This window comes from Phalangium opilio, unplaced genomic scaffold (genome assembly GCF_054372755.1).
Source record: "Phalangium opilio isolate 3A_F unplaced genomic scaffold, DU_Popi_V2 ptg000025l_1, whole genome shotgun sequence".
In the NCBI taxonomy this organism is placed as follows: Eukaryota; Metazoa; Arthropoda; class Arachnida; order Opiliones; family Phalangiidae; genus Phalangium; species Phalangium opilio.
Genome location: NW_028324156.1, coordinates 559302 through 578078, shown reverse-complemented (window position 1 = coordinate 578078; position 18777 = coordinate 559302). Strand labels below are relative to the sequence as shown.

Genomic DNA, 18777 nt, shown 5'->3' with positions numbered 1-18777 from the left:
GCTTCGTTAAGCTTAGCTTAGCTTCGTTTAGCTTCGTTTAGCTTCGTTTAGCTTAGCTTAGCTTAGCTTCGTTTAGCTTAGCTTCGTTTAGCTTCGTTTAGCTTAGCTTAGCTTAGCTTAGCTTCATTTAGCTTCGTTTAGCTTAGCTAAGCTTCGTTTAGCTTCGTTTAGCTTAGCTTAACTTCGTTTAGCTTCGTTTAGCTTAGCTTAGCTTCGTTTAGCTTCGTTTAGCTTAGCTTAGCTTCGTTTAGCTTCGTTTAGCTTCGTTTAGCTTCGTTTAGGTTCGTTTAGCTTCGTTTAGCTTCGCTTAGCTTCGATTAGCTTCGTTTAGCTTAGCTTAGCTTAGCTTCGTTTAGCTTCGATTAGCTTCGTTTAGCTTCGTTTAGCTTCGCTTAGCTTCGTTTAGCTTCGTTTAGCTTCATTTAGCTTCGTTTAGCTTCGCTTAGCTTAGCTTAGCTTAGCTTCGTTTAGCTTCTTTTAGCTTCGCTTAGCTTCGATTAGCTTCGTTTAGCTTAGCTTAGCTTCGTTTAGCTTCGATTAGCTTCGTTTAGCTTCGTTTAGCTTCGCTTAGCTTCGCTTAGCTTCGTTTAGCTTCATTTAGCTTCGTTTAGCTTCGCTTAGCTTTGTTTATTTTAGCTTAGCTTCGTTTAGCTTCGTTTAGCTTAGCTTAGCTTAGCTTAGCTTAGCTTCGTTTAGCTTAGCTTAGCTTCGTTTAGCTTCGTTTAGCTTATTTTAGCTTAGCTTAGCTTCGTTTAGCTTCTTTTAGCTTCGTTTAGCTTAGCTTAGCTTAGCTTCGTTTAGCTTCGTTTAGCTTAGCTTAGCTTCGTTTAGCTTAGCTTAGCTTAGCTTAGCTTCGGTAAGCTTCTTTTAGCTTCGCTTAGCTTCGTTTAGCTTCGTTTAGGTTCGTTTAGCTTCGTTTAGCTTCGTTTAGCTTAGCTTAGCTTCGTTTAGCTTCGTTTAGCTTAGCTTAGCTTCGTTTAGCTTCGTTTAGCTTCGCTTAGCTTCGTTTATTTTAGCTTAGCTTCGTTTAGCTTCGTTTAGCTTAGCTTAGCTTAGCTTCGTTTAGCTTAGCTTAGCTTAGCTTAGCTTCGTTTAGCTTCGTTTAGCTTCGTTTAGGTTCGTTTAGCTTCTTTTAGCTTCGTTTAGCTTCGTTTAGCTTAGCTTAGCTTCGTTTAGCTTAGCTTAGCTTAGCTTCGTTTAGCTTCGTTTAGTTTCGTTTAGCTTCGTTTAGCTTGGCTTAGCTTAGCTTAGCTTCGTTTAGCTTCGCTTAGCTTAGCTTAGCGTCGTTTAGCTTAGCTTAGCTTAGCTTAGCTTCGTTTAGCTTCGTTTAGCTTCGTTTAGCTTCGTTTAGCTTAGCTTAGCTTCTTTTAGCTTCGTTTAGCTTCGTTTAGCTTCGATTAGCTTCGTTTAACTTCGCTTAGCTTCGTTTAGCTTAGCTTAGCTTCGTTTAGCTTAGCTAGCTTAGCTTAGCTTCGTTTAGCTTAGCTTCGTTTAGCTTCGTTTAGCTTCGCTTAGCTTCGTTTAGCTTCGTTTAGCTTCGTTTAGTTTCGTTTATCTTCGTTTAGCTTCGTTTAGCTTCGTTTAGCTTAGCTTAGCTTAGCTTAGCTTCGTTTAGCTTCGCTTAGCTTAGCTTAGCTTCGTTTAGCTTAGCTTAGCTTAGCTTAGCTTAGCTTCGTTTAGCTTCGTTTAGCTTCGCTTAGCTTCGTTTAGCTTCGTTTAGGTTCGTTTAGCTTCGTTTAGCTTCGTTTAGCTTCGCTTAGCTTCGATTAGCTTCGCTTAGCTTCGCTTAGCTTCGATTAGCTTCGTTTAGCTTAGCTTAGCTTCGTTTAGCTTAGCTTAGCTTCGTTTAGCTTCGTTTAGCTTCGTTTAGCTTCGCTTAGCTTCGTTTAGCTTCGTTTAGCTTAGCTTAGCTTAGCTTAGCTTCGTTTAGCTTCGTTTAGCTTCGCTTAGCTTCGTTTAGCTTCGTTTAGCTTAGCTTAGCTTCGTTTAGCTTCGATTAGCTTCGTTTAGCTTCGCTTAGCTTCGTTTAGCTTAGCTTAGCTTAGCTTCGTTTAGCTTAGCTAGCTTAGCTTAGCTTCGTTTAGCTTAGCTTCGTTTAGCTTCGTTTAGCTTCGCTTAGCTTCGTTTAGCTTCGTTTAGCTTCGTTTAGTTTCGTTTATCTTCGTTTAGCTTCGTTTAGCTTCGTTTAGCTTAGCTTAGCTTAGCTTAGCTTCGTTTAGCTTCGCTTAGCTTCGCTTAGCTTCGATTAGCTTCGCTTAGCTTCGATTAGCTTCGTTTAGCTTAGCTTAGCTTCGTTTAGCTTAGCTTAGCTTCGTTTAGCTTCGTTTAGCTTCGCTTAGCTTCGTTTAGCTTCGTTTAGCTTAGCTTAGCTTAGCTTAGCTTAGCTTAGCTTCGTTTAGCTTCGTTTAGCTTCGTTTAGCTTCGTTTAGTTTCGTTTAGCTTCGTTTAGCTTCGTTTAGCTTCGCTTAGCTTAGCTTAGCTTAGCTTCGTTTAGCTTAGCTTCGTTTAGCTTCGTTTAGCTTAGCTTAGCTTAGCTTAGCTTCGTTTAGCTTCGTTTAGAAAATAGAAACAATAAAATTGAAACGCACGCTCCCGCCATATAGAGTGCTGTAAGTTGTGACGTCAGATCCAAGGTTAAACGTCACGAGTCTGCCTTTAGCAATGAGCGGCCATGACAGTTACCGTTTTTTCTTTATGGGAAAACAGGATGGGTGACGTCACACCGGCGCTTCTGACAGCACTCTATTTTGAAGTCTGACTAACTTCAGCAGCGCCATCTAGCGGTCCATGTTTGCAAGCAATAAGCCTTTTCATTCTGGGTTCAGGGTTGCCATATTGGGCTTCTTCTCAAAAATATTGGCTTGAAATAAAAGGGTTGGCTGTTGGCTGGAAATTGGACTTGTCGGGGTTTTTCTTTGGCTTTCTGTACTTAAAATACCGCCAATAGGGGAAGATCATTAGAATGCCCAAAAAACTGTCAAATGGTGCTGTCAAACCTTTTGAGCGGCTTATAATTCATGATTAAATAAAATGATTTCATTTTGTTTTGCGTTTTAAAAATGGTGTCAGTATTGAATTTGCATTAAAATTTCTAAAAAAAACTAATTTCAAATTTTCACGATAAATGTTTGGTTTGTTTTTGGGCTGGATAGTTTATATCTTAGGCAGTTTTTGGGCTTCTTTTCGAAACACCGATTGGCGGTTCTTTGGGCTTGTTTCCAATTTGATTTTGGCGGGTTGAAGGTTTTCAATCTGGCATCCCTGTCTGGGTTCTTTTTGGGGCGTTTTCCGAGACAACTGGCTGCTGCGAATTTTTGTTGGATTTTTGCTGGTAAATATTTTGATTTTATTTATATTTTAAGGGTTAATTTGTTTTAAATACGAATGTTTTATCGCAACCGATCGGAAATTAAACGTCGCAAGTGGAAAATTTATGCTTAACCGTGCCAAATACGGTTGGCACACTACGACCAAGGCTTAGTATCCTGGGCTTTTTGGGAGTTGGCCTGAAGGCTGAAGCCTATTTCAGTGGTGCCTACAGAGATCTTTCCAGGTAAATATTTCATTTATATATTAAGGGTTAATTTAGATTAAATACCTAAATTTTATCGCAACCAAATGGAAGTTAAACGTTACCCCCATTCCGCAATTGATATGGGTTGTCTCTCCAGAATCCCAACTAGACTCCGACACCTACCAAGTGAAGTTCGACTTTCTATTCTTGGTTGGTCTTCCCTAACAACGCGTTGCAAATATTTTGACCTTTTAAGCTTGTTCAATATCTTAAACTCCCCTAATCAAACTTATTTTTCTGATGCCCTCTCTATCGCTCCCACATGGTAAAAGATTATGCCACGGATATGCCCGTAAAAACTAGCTTAAGCACTCCTTTTTTCGTAGATTGGTCCCCATTTGGAATTCACTTCCCCCTGAGATTGTATCATTAAAATCTATTCCCCAATTTAAGTCAGCGCTGAAACAGTACTTCAAACTATAATGGCCCGTATGTGCCTCTATGTTCTTCGGAGCTGTAAGGTTTTCTCATAGACATTCCCCCACAGGAGCAAAGAAAAAAAAAGTGGAGAGTTGATTGTTAAGCGTGCAAAATAGGTTTCTTAATTACGACCTTTGTTTGTAGAAAACATAGCCTTAGTTTATTTTGGGGAGTTGTGGTAAAATGCAAACAGTATTCGTGATTCACATTTATGTCGTACTTATTCAAAATATTTCAAATTAATCTTATTAATTGCGCATTGCATTTATTCCTGGTTTTACTATTCAATCTTTTTAGTCGGTTTAAAAGAAATTCAATGTGATTATTTAATTGATATTTCAAGATTGACCCTAAAAAGTATTAGTATTTATTTTTATAGTTACGTTAAATGATTTATTTGGAAGTAAAACTGATGTTATTCATAATACCCTCAGGGCCGGATTAAAGGGGGGCTGAGGGGGCACTGTCCTGGGTGCAAGGCTTGTTGGGGCGCATTCAGTTCCCCATCCACCCATACTGAAATCTTGGGGATCGAGTAAAAAGGGCCAATTAATTGAGGAAAGTGTTCACTAACATACACCCAACTTTGGAGGCTCATAACTCTGGTTCTACTAGAGATTGGGACATGCCCTTTAAGTATGCTATAGTCCTATTTCCCCCCTTCCGCCCCCCGCCAATCCAACCATACTAAAATCTTGGGGATCGAGTAAAGAGGGGCCAATTAATTGAGGATAGTGTTCACTAACATACACCCAACTTTGGAGGCTCATAACTCTGGTTCTACTAGAGATTGGGACGTGCCCTTTAAGTATGCTATAGTCCTATTTCCCCCCTTCCGCCCCCCCCCCAATCCAACCATACTAAAATCTTGGGGATCGAGTAAAGAGGGGCCAATTAATTGAGGATAGTGTTCACTAACATACACCCAACTTTGGAGGCTCATAACTCTGGTTCTACTAGAGATTGGGACATGCCCTTTAAGTATGCTATAGTCCTATTTCCCCCCTTCCGCCCCCCCCCCAATCCAACCATACTAAAATCTTGGGGATCGAGTAAAAAGGGCCGAGTGATTGAGAAAAATGTTCATAAACAGACCCTCCATAGAAATAGCATTACACAGGGTTCGTACACGACCTGGAAATCCTGGAAAAGTCAGGGAAATTTAAAATGGGTCTAAAAGGTCAGGGAAGTTGAAAATGGACCTATTAATTATTTATATATTTATTATTTAATTAGATAAAGTTCAATTTAAACGAAATAGTTGCCATATTTTTACATCACTAACAGCTCGTGCAAAAATGGTTCGAGTGAGTTTAGATTGGTTTTCATATATGTTCGCCATGCACGTTATTGGAAATTTGTGGAATTTAGTCAGGGAAAACCTGGAAAAGTCAGGGAATTTTATTCCAAAAAGTTTGTACGAACTCTGTTACACCCAACTTTGGAGACTCATAACTCTGGTTCTACTAGAGATGAGAAGATGCCCTTTGAGTATGTTTTAGTCAGGCCCGGGGGAGAGGGGGTAGTGGCCCACGGGCGCAACGCTTGTTGGGGGCACATTGAGTTAAACTATTCCCTCTTTAGCAACATTTGCTGTTCCTTCGACTTAAGGGGGGCGCATTATCTCGGCCCCCGGGTGTAAAATTGCTTAATCCGGCCCTGAAAATTCTTGTGCAATTTAAGTTGATAATAATTTTAATTTGTATTTGATTGTTTGAATTCTATTTTTTATAGCCATCATCCGTTTCCAAAGGAGCAATTTATGTTGGATTCTAGAATGAATAACTATTTATTTGGCAAAAAATGGCACCTAATATTAATCAGGTCAATAAACCCAGTACAATTCCATTCTTAATTCGGATCTACGCTTTGATTTTATCCGTTGAAACTGAATCTCTTTACAAAAACTATTTAGACAGCGTGTGAAACACTTTAGGCCCTTAGTGCAATAATTAAATCTTATTAATAGTAATTATAGCAATATTAACAGGACAATTCCATTCTTAATTCCGGCCTACACTTTGATTTTATCCGTTGAAAGGGAATCTCACTAGCAAAACTATTTAGACAGCTTGTGAAGCGACTTTTAGACCATTATTAGGGTATTTAGTTTATAATTTATTATTCTATTTATTGTTAGAAGGGAAGCGCTGTGTCCTTTAATTTTTAGGGATTTTTCTTTTCGCCAGGACATAAATAAAATCTTACTTATGGAATAAGTGAACACTGGTCCTAGCCCTCCCTTTTAAGAATAATGAAAGCGTAATCAGGATTTCAAGGGTGAGATTCCCTTTGCGGTATTAAGGTATCTAGTTTATGGTTTTAATTATATTTTTAGAGGAAAAGCGTTTGGCAACTCGTTGAGGGAGTTTTGTAGGATCTAAATAAATTTCTGATTTAGGTTTAAGGTAGAAGGTTGCTTATACGCTTTCTCCTTTAAAGTAAACACGATTTTAAGCGGGTTTAAGGCGAGGCTTAGCTTTTTATGGTATTCTTTCCCTATTAATGTTAAGAGTGTGCCATTTATTTGCCAAATAATAGTCATTTGTCTTATGCCGGAACCTTTAACGTCGCATCATGCGAGAATACTCGAGTGGATTTTCGTATTAAGGTAATTAATTTCAAGTTAATCGTGTGCCTTTTAACAAATATTAATTAAATTTTTTCTTGCGCAGGAAGAATTGGACGTCTGCGAGTGGACTTTCATTGGAAATCCCATGCTAAGGACGAAGTTTCCTGGTTTTGGGGGCTCCACAGCGGGCTTTAGTTTAAATTTAATAATTCCCGAGTTAACCAGGGACTTGTTAAATTTAAATTGGGCTCGCAAGGCTTACCTTGGGGGTGGTAGCTTAAGTTTAAATCTAAAGTTTCGATATTGGGGAAGGAACAAAAATAGTCGAAAAACACTTAGGGTAGTTTTTTTGACCTTTTTTTATGGTTTTTTTAATAATTTTTTTATTTTTTTAATAAATTTTTCATAAAAGTCATTTTTTTTATAATTTTTTATAAAAAAAATGTTTTAAGTGTATTTTGTTCTCTATTTTATTAAAAAATAAGCCTAAAAGGGGTCAAAAAAAACCCCTAAGTCCAGACATTAAAAAATTGAAGCCAAGTCTAGTATCGTAAAAATTTAAAGAAAAGAAAGAACGAGGTTTAAGGCAAAATTTATTCAATAAGAAACAAAAAAACCAAGTGTTTACAAAAATTTCGAACAAAAAAATTATTAAAGAGTTATATAAGTTAAAGTTTGAACGCGAAAAAAATAATAAGTAGTTACATATAAAATGGCAAGCAAAAAAACTAAAATAAGTGGTTACATGTAAAATTTTCAAGTAAAAAAGTTGAATTTTGTGTCTTCTAGCTTCGATGATTTTCTCCGTAACTTCGACCCAAATGTTGAGAGAGATTGCCAAGTCCGGAAGAAGACATCGTGTAACGGAATCCAACAAAGCTTGTCATCGGGAATGATACATAGCAAGTCCAGAACAGCGGAAGTCATCGTGCAACGTTAATCCAACAAAGAATGTCATCAGGAATGATAAGTCTCGGAATCGTCAGTTATCGGGAAAGATACATCATATAATGACCAGACACAGAAAATCCAAGAATATCATCTGCATCTATAAATGAAAACATATTAATAACACATCTTAAACCATTGCCTACTTTTGGGCGATCCTTAATTAAAAAACTGGTTACTAAGTTTAGAGAGAAAGACCAATTTCCAGCCCTAATTAATGAAAGGTTGACTACCGTGATTCCCATCCTTAAATAAATGCTCTGGCTAACAAATTACTTCCCATAATTGGATAGAAAATAATTTTAGGAGAACTTGCCTTTTAATTTTAAATTAAATAACGTAGTTTGAATAATCTAACACATCCCCTAAATTAATTTTAGGAAAACCGTTCATTTATTTAAATTAAATTGCGCCCCCCTTTTAATAGCTTAATAATTTAAAATATCCCCTAAATTAAATTAAAACTATTGCCACAGGTAGAACCCATAAATAAAAACTTTAGTCCGAATGGGACAAGGCTTAACTTAGGCTTAGTGCAACTGTCCACGTGTCTTAAAATTATCTTTGCGGAACTTGATTTTAGAAACTGTCGCTTTATCTCTAAATTAATTAATAGCCCCTAAACTTATTTTAGAAAACCCGCTATTTATTTTTTTTAAAACTATTCCCACTGACAGACCCCGTAAATAACTAGGGTTTAAATGGGAAAAGGCTTAATTTAGGCTTAGGGCAACTGGCCTCGTGTTCTAAAATTCTCTCGGCGATATCTGATTTCCGAAAATCTCTTGCTTTATATCTAAATTAATTACGTACCCCGCTTAATAGCTTATAATAATAGGCCCTAAACTAATTATTAAGGGATTCTCTCTTGTACAGCATCTCGTTGTAAAATTTTATTTGTGGTACTTGATTTTTTATAAATAAATAAAATTCACTAACATTTTTTTATGAATAAATAAAATTCACTAACATTTAACACTACTTAATTAATTTAAGCACTTTAAATAAAATAAATAATTTAAGGGGGGGCTAGATGAGTTTGGATTATTATAAAGTTAGGCTTACGGATTGTTAAAGCACCACGAGGCCAAGCAATGGCCGCCAAGTACGTTGAAGAGCTTCGAATTCAGCTTGCATCCTCGGGAAGAACGATCAGCGAAATGGCGGACCGATCAAGAATCAACTTCAAAGGCCGGGGTCACGATCAGCTGAACGGGAGAGGTTTTTCCAAGCGACTATCCTCGACGGCTCACGGGAACGAATGAACTGGATGACCCGTATCAATCAGCTGAGCGGGAGATGTTTTCCAAGCGACTTTCCTCGACAGCTTCCAGGCATCAAATGAACCGGCTGACCCCGAACGATCAACTAAGTAAATTTCCAACGTTGCGGTGGCGCTAAAAGCTCCTATGCGCGAACTCGGGTGCGCCATATCCCAGGCATGAAATTCAAATAGCTGAACACCGCTAGGCCTACTAAATGAATGAACGCTAGGCCTAAATGAATGAAGGCTAGGTAAACTGAATGGACAATCATTACCTATTACCATTAACATCTGTCATGACGTCACAAGTCAATTACCTCGTTGACGTCATAGCTGACGTCACCGGATATGACGTCATAGGTGACGTCACCGGATATGACGTCATGACACGTCACCGGATATGACGTCATGACACGTCACCGGATATGACGTCATGACACGTCACCGGATATGACGTCATGACACGTCACCGGATATGACGTCATTGATCACGTCATCGGAGTTGACGTCATTGGTCACGTCACCGGATATTACGTCGTTGGCCACGTCACCGGATATGACGTCATAGCAAAAATTTTCCGTGCTTTAGATGTCAGTAAATACGGAACTACGTACACAGCGCCCCTAGCGGCAATTTATGAACTATCTATTGCTTACACGAATGTCCAGCAGAATTTTATCATGTTTTAGATGTCAGTAAATACGTAACTACGTACACAGCGCCCCTAGCGGCAATTTATGAACTATCTATTGCTTACACGAATGTCTAGCAGAATTTTATCATGTTTTAGATGTCAGTAAATACGTAACTACGTATACAGCGCCCCTAGTGGCAAATGTGTTAATGCTTAATTATCCGTTAATATTAATAATAATAATAACCCATAGCCCCTAAGTAACCCCAAATCCCTATCCCGTTTAAAATCACTAACGAGTTTTTAGTGAGTAGCCCCTCGATAATTACTCGTAATCCAGACGCAACCTTTAATCCGTTCACTACCACACACATAAGCAAACACACAGTTATGTAACCAGCACTAGTTAAAGCATTAGTTTGTTTGTTTTACGTGGCTGCTACGACACGCTTCAGTGCAATGCACTTCGAATAAAATCATTCATTATAACTTTGAAACTGTATTCAAAATATTCATACTCGACTGACGGCTCTACTATGTTGAGCAAGCACTTTAATCATACTCTAATTCAGAGGTATGAAGCGAGTTTCTATACCTTAGTCACTAAATATAATTAGTAAGCTTACAAGTAAAAATAAATTTATCAGGCAGACTTATAAATACTAATTCAATATTTTATTTCGAAATATATTCCATCAGATAAATTCGGATTTAATAAAAATTAATAATACTTTTCAAAAATGTGGTAATCCTTTTTATAACTTTGGTTAAAGTCTTTTATTCTTTTTATTATTTGACGCCATAACTATAATAAAATTAATAAGCTTATAAATAGAAATAATTTTATCAAATAATATTTTATAAATATTAATGCAAGTTTTTATTTTGAAATATATTTCATTGATACATTAGATTTTATTGAAAAGATTAATAATGAAAATAATAAGAATATTTTTATAAACGCGTAACTTCCGAGTGATGAGTCCAGGTACTGAAAATAATAAGAAATTTCTATTATTAACAAATTTTAATCGGCTTAGAATTTCCACTATTTTTCCACGCTAATATCCTACGGTGGAAAAAGAGGTTGTTAGGATGCAAAACGTAGCATTATGCTTTTGCGTCCAGAGAGGATGGGGTGAAGTCACCGAGTGTTGAAAAATTAGGAAAGCAATTTGCGCGTTTTTATGGAATAAGTTAATTGTGAAAATTAAAACTGCGTAAATATTATTAACCATGTATAGATTAAGCGTATAAAAGAAATATGTAAGTGCGAGTGAAGATAAAACCCCACCCAACCTTGTATACAAAAATAACAGATGTAAAAACCTTGAGCTTTCAATTTCTAAAGCGACCAACCCTTAATAGTAACAAAAATGCACCTTCGTATTTGTAAAACAAGCTTTGTTAATCCGTATTCCTGGAGAGCTTCTATCTCGAGCTAGCGAAAGGGGAACGTTCCCAAAACACGTCCACAAATCGAGAAGAGTTTTAAAAGAAAGTACTACCTTGTGGCCCAGGATATTCACTTATAACGTAAGTAAATTTATTGAAATAAGGATTAAGGGTTCTTATTTTTTGTTAGAGTATCGATGGGCTCTTCACTCTCATTTTCTTTACGGGTACCATGTTTTACCACTGTTAAAAGACGGGCGTCGAAGTATGGTACGATGTGGCTACTATTACGAGCCCAGCCCTTGGGTCGTCTTGTTATAACTTCGTTATAACAAGACGTCGCTCACGTGTAATAAGAACTTCTTTCTAAAATGATATAAAGAATGTGTAGATTTTACTAATGACTAATATTTTTGTAGCACCCTAGGAGCGAAGGCACTCGGCACGGTCCGTCAGCCCGTCGGGATGCATTTTTATTACTTTTCACGCGGACATTATTCCATAAAGAAGGGTTTTTAAGTTTTTGGCCGCCATTTAAAAAGATGGCAACAAATCGAACCCAAAATACCATTCATCCCGTCTATAGGTTAAAGGAAACCAGTGTACTAAATATTTGCGAAATCGGTTGAAACGCGCGGACTTTATTGCATAGAGAATACTTTCTTACATTTCTGGGCGCCATTTCAAAAGATGGCGAAAAATCGAACCCGAAAGACCATTCAGCACGTTAAAGCAAACCAGTGTACTAAATATTTGTGAAATCGGTTGAAAACGCGCGTACTTAATTGCATAGAAAATATTTTTTACATTTCGGGGCGCCATTTATTAAGATGGCGGCGGAATGGAAAAATCTTTCTTAGTACGCGCCTACTACTTACGAGTAACGTTCCTGCAAATTTTCAGCCTTCTAGGGCAAGCAGTTTGGACTGGGCGTTGATTATCAGTCAGTTTGTCAGTCAGGACTTTGATTTAAATTTAGATAAATCATGATAGAACTAAACAGAAATATTCATTAATTTGCTTGAACCGGCAAATAATAATGCTTGAACAGGAAAGATTTGATTAAACAAAATTCCTAATAAATAAAAGTTAAACAAGATGGGCCAAAGGCCGGGCTCATAATAGTAGCCACATCGTACAGTACTTAACACTAACAGGCGTACATAAAATTTACGTGAATAGCCCCTCGATGCGCTACTATTATCTGTGCTAAAATGATTACCAGTAATCCTTACTTCAATAAATTTATTTATGTTATAATTGTAATAGCGCGACGCCAAGAGAAAACTTGAGTGAGTAGCCCCTCGATGCGCTACCCTTAACATTGCTAAAATGATTAATCGTAAGGCCATTATAAAAACGAGGTTTTAGCTTTAACAGTGCTAAACTGATTACACACAAGTAACCCTTAATATAATTAGAAATTATTATATGTATTGCAATTTGAAATTAAGTTTAATCAATATGAGAAATTTGGTTTTAATCGCGTAGTTCACACATTTGTTATGATTAGAAATTTTACAAGAAAAACGGGTATAAATGCGGAGTTTGATATTTTGAATTTTTTTGGAAGTGTTTTCGGGAGAAAGCTTTGGTAAAGTTCGAGAACACTAGTTTAAAGAGGACATTTTGGTCTATTAAATGACGCGTGGCGGAAGGAGCCATCTTATTTACAACCGGTGATTTGACACAAGGAATTTGAATATTATGGAAATAGGTTCACGGGTAGTTGAGCGGTTTTCATAAGAGCGTTTTGGAATAAAGCGGTTCCTAAAACAGCGGTTTGCAAAACCGCGTGGAAGCAAAACCGCGGTTGCTGTTTGCGCGTTTCTCAATACAGCGATATTTCCCAAAACAGCGGTTCCTGTTTCCGCCCAAACTGTGATTGATAGGGAGGGAAATATCTATTATATTAAGTATATAGGACAAAGAACAATATTATGCAAAAAGGAGTAATGTTATATCGGAAGTAAATATAAAATATAATTTTTTTGGAAAAGGCATATTATTTTGGGAAGTCAATGAAGATAAACAACAATATTTTGGAAAAGGCGTACTTTCGTACGCTCAAGATATAAACGCTGTAATCAAAATGCGCTAAAACGAGAAATGGCTATAATGGCAAACGCGTTTATGAAAAAGCCGTTTTGGACAATGCTGTTTTGATAACACGCCCAATCGATAACATACCATGGAAATATGGGGTTTTCTGTTTAATTTTTTGATTTTTTGAAAAGCGTTTTCGGGAGAATGCTTTGCAATTAGGGTGTCTTTTTGGGGAGAAGCGTTATTTAGGAAATAAATTAGTTCTGGAAAGGTCAAATTCAATCGTAACTTATATTTGGAATGGTCGGAAAACACAATGCACTGTATAAAAGCACCCTCTGCTATATTTAAACCGCGTGAAACTAGCTGGTTTAAACGATTTTTTTAAAACCTTTACAAAAAGTTAGACTTAACTTTGCACTACGAGAAATGAGATATTGTACCTTTTCAGCCTTTGCTAGTAATGTAAAGTTGGGTTGTAAAAAAAGTGTACCCCCTTGGTCGCGAAACCTTGGGTCTAACTCGCAAAAAATTATCCACCTCGTAATGTTAAGCTGCCTAGAGATTAACATTACTATTTCGGATTGAGTATAAATATAAAATCCCTGCCGGGATTTTCTTAATAACAGAAAGTTTTAGTGATTATCCCCTCGATGATCGAGTTACCTTTAACAGTGCTAAAATGATTACATACTTAAAGCATAGCGCGGCTCCTGTGGAACCCCTAAAAGTTTACTTTCCTTACGAACTCCAGTTTTGGCTTGGCGAAGGCAGGATGCATTTGTGGGCGGGATTTATACGTGCATGTATAAATCCCGCCCACTAGCCTTTGCCAAGCCAAACCCGGAGCTCAGGAGGAAAGTCCCCTTGTAGGGGATCCACAGGAGCCGCGCTATGCTTTAACGTTCAATTAATACACGTACAGAAACTTTTAGTTTACAACTTATGCCTTCGCATACTTATCGCGTCTTAAAAATTTCTAACATGAACTTATGGCCAGAAGCGTTTGAAAGAGAAAGGGAGAGTATATATAGCTTAACCATATATAAGATATGTTCCATAAGTTTATAAGATATGTTCCATAAGTTTATAAGATATGTTCCATAAGTTTATAAGATATGTTCCATAAGTTTATAAGATATGTTCCATAAGTTTATAAGATATGTTCCATAAGTTTATAAGATATGTTCCATAAGTTTATAAGATATGTTCCATAAGTGTGTCACTCGTTAATGAGAGCTTGTCATGAAGTGACGTAGGTGAAACGTCATAGATTCTCGTAAAACGACACCTGGTGAGGCGCTGTCAAAGGCTTAGTACAGTCTAAATAGGAGGATGGACTGCAAAACCGAGTATAGTCAATTCTCGCGTCGTTCTTGAACTAGCTCTCATTAAGCCTCTAGCATTACGAAGTATAGGTAGTGACATACTTATGGAACACATCTTATAAACTTATTTAACCTTACTATCATAATTCCCTTCCTCATAAGTAGACGAACGAAAAATATCACCTCATCACAATTCTCTCCCTTTCACTTTCCCTTCAACGACTAACGAAAACTTTTATACAGAGCTATTTCAGAGGGGGTAATGGCTACGTCACCAATGCTATTTGCCCATAGAGAAAACCCTCATAAAATGGCCGCCCTACACTCAAAGGCAGGCCCAATTTTCGTAGCAGACGAAATTTTTCCCCCACTGAAATAGCTCTATACTGGCACGACGGGGGGGGGGGGCAACAACAGGGCAGGTCAAACTAAGAGCCTCACCGTAGATGTACGTCATACGATGTGGCTAAAAATACTTTGACGTACTTTTTCTTACTTGAGAAGTATTACTACTGAAAGCTTATGCAGAGTTGAGAATATGTAAATCGAGTCCATGGTCTTACCTTTTATGATGGCGGCAGGAGGATGGGGGGGGGGATGAAGAGAAACGTCCAAACCGCGGTCCCCATCTCTTTAGATGCAGGTTACTGAAAGAACGTGTAAAGGATCAAAATTAAACACTTACGCCCGTCTTTTCACAAACTAAATAAAGAAATACATTTTTTAAATAAATTTTTGGGACCCTTTTACGAACTGAAAGAGCTTACCTTCCTCAATACACAGATATTAATAATCTACACCTAGATTAGGCGGGAATACAACTCTCAAATCTGGTAATTCTCTATTGTGAATGCAATATTTTCCTTTATGTTTAGCATATTTTTCAAGTTGCTAATTTAATTACTATACCAGGGATAGATTTAATTTTAGAAGTAGGGATGGAGAACGGTTAGTATTTACTTCAGTCCGACTCATAGCCTAGTATAGAACCCCTCCCTCCAACACGTAGTTAAAAGTTTAAATTATCTTATTGGCTCACTTAAAGTACGTTTTGATGACGTTACTGACGGGGAAGGTGAAAAATACGTAATTCCTTTTTACCTCTGACGCTATGACCCGCCTCTTCTTTCATACCCCTCCGTCCCGTGGAAGGGGGTCCGTTTTTTATCGTTATTTTATTTTTTATTAATAGTAAATTATGGTTCTTAGATAAAGGTAACGGTTTTTTACTCTTTCCCTACACCAAAAACTTTACTAGAAAAGTGTTTAAAATGGATTGGAAATTAACTTTTATTTAAAAAAATCTAAATGCTTGAATCTTTTTTAATAGAATAGAATATATCGTGGCACACCTCTCATTCAAATTTCAGGACATTTGGACCATTTAATCCAACGATATTGTGGATTAAATAATGAATTTACAATTTTGACATTAGAAATTAGTTTTTATTAAAAATCTATTCATTCTAAAACATTGAATCCTTTTTAGTATAATAGAATAGATTGTAACACATCTCTCATTAAAATTTTCGGACATTGGGACCAGTAGATCCGATCATCCGAAGATATATTCAGTCTTAGCACTGAAGCCATCATTTTGACTTTGGAAAATAATTTTTATAAGAAAAACTATCCACTCTAGAAGCTTGGACCCTTTTTAGTGTAATAAAACACGCCAAAACACACGTCTCATTAAAATTTCAGGTTATTCGGATGTATAGGACAAAGGATCTGGCCAAAAAAAGCTACCTCCTCCCATAGAACTTAATGTTAATTTTGGGTTCCTTTTGGATAATCTTCAAAAGTCGCGCTTAAACATGTAAATCGAATTCTTTGAACGGGCTTCTATAGCGCGATCAGTGTTGCGCGTGATCGAGTGAACTATGCTGTAGTACTAGTAGGGAAGTTGTAGCCAAGGAGTACTAACTACATAGGAGTAGAATTGGTAGAAAATGTGTGAGCTAGAAAAATTCTTATAAGGAACCCCGAATTAATAAACTTGGGACCAGTGAACCTAAGTTTTGGAATAAATAAACTGGTCCGAGCAATTAATAAACTAGTTTTGGACTTGTAAACCTGTCCTATTTCCAACCCTGCGCAGGAGCCCTTCTAAAAAAGTGGATGTGCAGACCATCATAAGGAGCCGCCATAAACACATCTAGATGGCGACGCAGTCAGCCATTTCCCGCCACATTTAAATTAACAAAAACAGAGGACAATTTCAATTTTGTGAAGTAATTTTAATATTTTCATAACTTGTCCGTGACAAACATGTGTAATTTTTTGGGTGATTGAATCATTTGAGAAGCGCGGGTGTGACCCACAATGGCCGCTAGTTGCTGGGCCTCAAATCGGCTATAAATAACAGTGACACTTTCATTGGTCAAACCCTCCTTATCAGCTCCGATCCTAGGTTGAAGAAGGTTGGCCATTTCACTGTAGAAATTCGGATACGTTGGCAATTCGTAGAAAATCAAATGTCGAACTCCTTTTCAAGTAAAAACGTGAAACAAGATATAAAGATGAGGCCTAGCTGTAAATAAGGTATCACTGAGACTCTCACCTTTGATGACGTATCTATGGTAAAAATGAAACCTTTCGGTGTAGAGCAGGAAGTGATTCTGTCCGTGAAAGAACATGTCCCTGGCTCTGGCCACTTTGCCCTCCTTGGTATATTCGCAGATTTGATTGAAGCTCAATCCCTCCCGTTTAAAATAATTCCTAATTCGCACAAAGTCAAAGTAAGATGGGACGAACACTAGAGTGTGAGAGTTGACGTCTTCCTTGAAATGAGGCAAGATTTTCTTCACGAAAAATTCGAATCTCTCGTCAGGAGACGACGTCACGCTACTCGGGTTGAATCGGTGGAACATCTGTGGCATTTGAACCACCACTTGGCTGACAGTACCCTTTTCCTCCAAGTTGGCGGTTATGTAACGCCCGCTGTAATTCAGTTGGCGGTTGACGAGCGCGCGAATGGTTGGCACATTGACGGCGCTAAAAACCAGCGTCTGTCTATAATGTTTTTGGAGATTTTCAAGGGCCCACATTCGAATCCTGGAGAAATTAACGTTGCGCGCTTCCTTGGGTTGCAAATGCAAATGGGAAAATACGTGCAAAACATGCTCCCAATTTTGCATAAGGAAAATATCCGCTTGATCCATGATCAGGATTTCTATAGATGAGAGAAAATCGTAGTCGCGACTTTTCTCTCCTTCAGCTCCAATGATTGTCCTCAACCCTAAAGGTGAACCAATAATGATGTCCGCCGAATAGAAGTCAGAGTACAGCTTCAAGCTCTTCTTGGTAACGGAAATGCCTACTCGAAAGGAGTCGTCAATGTTACCAGTGAAAGTGGAGAAGAAATCATCAGGGCGACTCAATCTCTTGTTAATGACACTATCCTCTCCACCAAATTCATTCTGGAAACGCTTCTTGTTCACCACGTTGCCTTTAGATTGTGGAACGAGCAAGGCCATTAAAGTATACACGATCCTTAAGGCCGATTCCCGAAAGGGTACCATGATTAAAACTTTGGGTCTAGCGAAGGCCTGATCTCTAAAGTTGTCAGCATCCAACTTGTTCTTCTTTATCTTGGCGTTATGATGGATGACGAGTGCTCTCGTCTTTAAAACATGGTTCAAAAGGTGCAAACAATAAGCCAGTCTCATTTCCTCGCCCTTTAAAGCAGTTCGCTCAGAGTAAAAAAAGTCCTGATACTTGGAAATTAGATTTAATGTCTCTACTTGTAAATCAGTTAGGCGATCATTGGCATTGATCAAACCCTTGCATTGTTTCAAAGCAAAGGGAATGTTTCTAATTAAATTGTCCTTTATATTCAGCTTCTCCAGTTCGTTATTCATTTCTACAGGTGCAGAGTCACCTATTTTTGTATATTGAATCTCGCCAATGGCTTTCCAACGTAGTTTTATAGTTTGCCAACTAGATTTGTCATTTAATTTGGACAAAGTCTCTTCATTCAGACCTTCATTGTTGAAATGTTGGACGAAAGGATCATCGGCAATCATGTCCAATTCTTCCGAATCCGATTCATCCTCGGAATCCGTATTATCCAACAATTTCCGGTCACTTTCCTCATTTTCCAACTTTAAGCCTTGGTCGCTAACCATATCATTTTCGATGTTTTCGTCCTTTTCCAACTTACATTTCTTATTTTCGGGTTCCATAATGGACGGTTAATGACTTTTATCTTATTTACATTAACTTTAATAATTTATAAGCTTAATAATTTGTTTTAAACACGATTAAACTGAAGCCAAATTAAAAAATGCACACCGAACACGTGTTCGGCTACGTTTTGACTTTTGTTTACTTACGGTAAAGCAGACGACTTCAAAAGTTGGTAGCCTTGATAAAAGGGCTGTAAATAAGCGAGTAAAGTGAAAAGACTCGAAGGCGGGAAATTTCAATAATTATATAAGATGAATTTGTAATGAAATGTATGAAGTAATAAATTTTTATAATAATAGGCCCAAGAGGGAGATATAATCTAAAGATTTTTATTGAAAGGGTCATGGACAAGGCACAATATTAAAATAAATGATTATATTCTATTATTCTCCCGCACTCAACTT

The 18777-nt window shown here is 37.5% G+C and overlaps 2 protein-coding genes and 2 long non-coding RNA genes across 7 annotated transcripts in view; 1 reads left to right on the top strand and 3 right to left on the bottom strand.

Moving 5' to 3' along the window:
- The first annotated feature begins 3350 nt into the window (after nt 1-3350).
- LOC149691593 (uncharacterized) lies at nt 3351-8454 on the top strand. Of its 3 annotated transcripts, none has more exons than XR_016383401.1 (3): nt 3351-3553; nt 5729-6605; nt 6670-7081. It is a non-coding gene; the product is annotated as an uncharacterized LOC149691593 (long non-coding RNA). The 3 variants fall into 3 exon arrangements; XR_016383399.1 differs by lacking the exon at nt 6670-7081 and adding an exon at nt 7356-8454 and having other exon boundaries at nt 3353-3553; nt 5729-5818; XR_016383400.1 differs by lacking the exon at nt 6670-7081 and adding an exon at nt 7356-8454 and having other exon boundaries at nt 3353-3553.
- Nucleotides 7143-9318, bottom strand: LOC149691592 (uncharacterized). Its single transcript, XR_016383402.1, has 2 exons — nt 8580-9318; nt 7143-7614 (listed from the first exon to the last, which is right to left on the bottom strand). It is a non-coding gene; the product is annotated as an uncharacterized LOC149691592 (long non-coding RNA).
- A 949-nt stretch (nt 9319-10267) lies between these two features.
- PRL-1 (protein-tyrosine phosphatase 4A family member PRL-1) overlaps nt 10268-18777 on the bottom strand; it is a 38012-nt gene continuing 29502 nt past the window's right edge. Inside the window, exons 4-6 of one of the 2 annotated variants that reach the window (XR_016383390.1) lie at nt 14746-14829; nt 11687-11803; nt 10268-10404 (exon numbers count right to left, since the gene is read on the bottom strand). Coding sequence is in view for 1 of the 2 variants with exons in the window: in XM_089868931.1 (XP_089725057.1) it covers nt 10368-10404; nt 14746-14829 (121 nt within the window). In the remaining variant the exon portion in view is untranslated. The remainder of the gene's footprint in view (nt 10405-11686; nt 11804-14745; nt 14830-18777) is intronic. The other variant, XM_089868931.1, reaches the window with a different exon arrangement.
- On the bottom strand, nt 16402-18516 carry LOC149691591 (U3 small nucleolar RNA-associated protein 25 homolog). Its single transcript, XM_089868900.1, has 2 exons — nt 16746-18516; nt 16402-16670 (listed from the first exon to the last, which is right to left on the bottom strand). Exons 1-2 carry the CDS (start codon nt 18367-18369, stop codon nt 16432-16434), a joined length of 1863 nt encoding a protein of 620 aa, XP_089725026.1. The 5' UTR covers nt 18370-18516; the 3' UTR covers nt 16402-16431.

Coding starts and splice junctions, on each gene's coding strand:
- LOC149691591 (XM_089868900.1), bottom strand. CDS start 18,369: ATGGAACCCGAAAATAAGAAATGTAAGTTGGAAAAGGACGAAAACATC. Junction 16,671..16,745: donor CCATAGATACGTCATCAAAG/GTGAGAGTCTCA, acceptor TTACTTGAAAAG/GAGTTCGACATTTGATTTTC.